Source organism: Triticum urartu, unplaced genomic scaffold (assembly GCF_003073215.2).
Source record: "Triticum urartu cultivar G1812 unplaced genomic scaffold, Tu2.1 TuUngrouped_contig_2291, whole genome shotgun sequence".
In the NCBI taxonomy this organism is placed as follows: domain Eukaryota; kingdom Viridiplantae; phylum Streptophyta; class Magnoliopsida; order Poales; family Poaceae; genus Triticum; species Triticum urartu.
This window is the reverse complement of record NW_024112765.1, coordinates 1-2,521: the sequence shown is the minus strand read 5'-3', so window position 1 is coordinate 2,521 and position 2,521 is coordinate 1. Positions and strand designations below refer to the sequence as shown.

Sequence of the window (2,521 nt, the reverse complement as noted above, 5' to 3'; positions counted from 1 at the left end):
ACTTACAAACTTACGTTCATTAACGTTCACGAATAAGTATAGAAATTACCCACATATACATGCATGTACGCATGTAGGTTATCACATTATTATTCAGTGACTTCTGCCTCGTAGACGGCCGGGAAACCAATAAACGACGCTGACACATTAAGGGATTTATGCATATCCCAGTTATTACACACTTGAAAGCTGAAACTTGAAAGCAAATACTCCGTGAACATCAATATCGTCACGAGCTGGAGCTGAACGATCGAGTGACCCCATGCATTCTTTTCTGCAGTTTATTAAAAGTCCAGGTCGGACCATCTGATGTTGACCTCACCTTGGCTGGTGTCAAGATTGAAGTTCTTCCAGATATGGGACGAGGCGCCCACCTCGTTGTCGCAGCCGGCGCACTCGTCGACGACCTTGGCGTTCATGCCAAGATTGGTGAAGTCGACGATGCGGATCGACCTGCCGCACCGTGCCCCGCCTGCGTACCACTCCGAGGACAGCGACACCACAAACTCATCGTCGCTGTGGTACTGGCCGTCGCAAGACGCCGGCCCGCCGCCCCCCTCTCCTTCCTGGAAGCCGTTCACTGTCATCACCGCCGGGACGTTCTGTCGAAGCTCGAACTTACCTTCCGTGGGGTGCCTGGAAAAGACGCACGACACCTGCAGGAAAACTAGAACAACGCAGAAAATCACCGCGGCGTTGGTGGTGCTCGCCATGGTAAATGTGGAGGTGCTTGCGTCTAGTTGGCCTGCCCTGTGCGCTTTGCTTTCTCAAGGCTGTTGGTTGGAGCTAGTTTATATACGCTCCTGCTGCAGCCTGCAAACAAAGCGAGGGACGTACGTACTTACGCATGTGCATGCTGGCCTCGTGTGTCTCGTCCAAGAATATGGTCCAAAGACTGCAGACAAATTAGTGCTTCTATCCCGATGTCACCAATTCTTTCGACCGGTAATTAACTTCCATACAGGTACAACTACAACAACCCAATTTCGTATAGTTGCCATAGTACTATATTGGTAAACGGTAAGCCCAAGTTTATCTCATGTTTCGGTTCCACTTTCTTGTTTTGGACTACACCACGCCCTACTGGAATTGCCTTTTTCACCGAGTGTTGTGTGTCGACGCGGTAAACAAAAAGAAACACTCGCTCAAATCGTTTGCGGAGTGTTTTAAACATGGGTTGGCCATATTTTTATTCCTAAATCCTAAAAAGTGGTCGGGTGCTAATCTGTCTTACAAAGCATTCGGGCTTGCGCGCCGTCCGATCCAGATCTCGCGGTCACGCGCGTTTCAAGTGGAAACAGGTGAAACCGTCGATGCGCGCGCCAGGTGTCCCCTGGTCGTGGCTTCGTGGTCGAGACCCGTTGGTGCTCAGTGCGGTTGCGTCTCGCCTCCCCTCTCCTGTTCCTCTCCACTTCCATCCCTCCCATTCGAAACTGCCCCCGAGCGCAGCGGAGCGGATCTCGTTCCAATCCCCCCAACCCATCCCCCAATTCTAGCGCGAGAGCAGCCGGCGGCGTGTCGGCGATTCGGCGGTTGTGTTCCGCCGGAGCGAGGGCGGGACAGCGGGCGCGGCGTGAAGGAAGGCGGTGCAGTGGCGAAGACGCGACCGAGGAGGGACGACGCGCTGCAGGCCGCGTCGGAAGGAGCAGTACCAGAGACGCGGCAGAGGAGGAACGGCGTGCGCGGCCGTTGTTCTGTTGGCACAGAGGGGAAAAATCGCGGCGAATCCCTGGTATGCCCATCGATCTCTTCCGGTCCTCCGCATTTAGGTTGTCTAAATCGATGCGCTCTGCCGCTCCGCCGCGGACAGAGGAGAAACGGCGCGCGTGCAGCCATCGTGCGGTTGTTGCAGAGGTGCCGAATCGGGGCGGGTCGATGCGCTCCTCCACATTTGACTAAGTTGATGAAATCGAGTAGCAGATGGTAGAAATTGATTGGAGCACTCGTTAATTTGGAGATGGACGACGACACGGGTCATTTCGTGTTCCTAGGCTACTGGTGAACTAGGATTCGTAGGTTTCAAAGGCAAGCCTTGGGGCTGTAGATTTCTGGTGTTGTAGATGTTGAGGTTGATCCTGATGGGCGACTTACTTGCCTGAATATGGTTCATGTGTTGCCTACGCAGGTGTTTTGACAGTGTTTTTGATTTAGTGTACGAGAATAATGCTTCTCCCATGTCAATGTTGCCCTTGTTTTGTGAGTGACTTGCCTGATATGGTTGATATGTTGCCTGCGCAGGTGTTTTGACAGTGTGTTTTTGATTTAGTGTAGGACAGTAATGCTTCTCTCATGTCAATGTTGCCCCTGTATTGTGAGTGACTTGCCTGACATGGTTCACGTGTCGCCTATGAAGGTGTTTTGACGGTGTGTTTTGATTTTAGTGCAGGACAGTAATGATTTAGCAATGGAAAATGCACATGTGATTTTTGTGTGTGTGTGTGTGTGTGAGGTAGGAAGTAATCCAGTAGAGGGAGGTTAATAGGGCTATTTCTAGGACAGTTTTAATCATTTCACGAGAATT

General features: G+C 51.6%; 1 protein-coding gene across 1 annotated transcript; it reads right to left on the bottom strand.

Annotated features, from left to right (window-relative positions):
* Positions 1-284: 284 nt before the first annotated feature.
* Positions 285-713, bottom strand: LOC125526908 (putative ripening-related protein 7). The gene has a single exon (XM_048691511.1). The coding sequence runs from the start codon at positions 711-713 to the stop codon at positions 285-287; it is 429 nt and encodes a 142-aa protein (XP_048547468.1).
* Between the last annotated feature and the right edge of the window lie 1,808 nt (positions 714-2,521).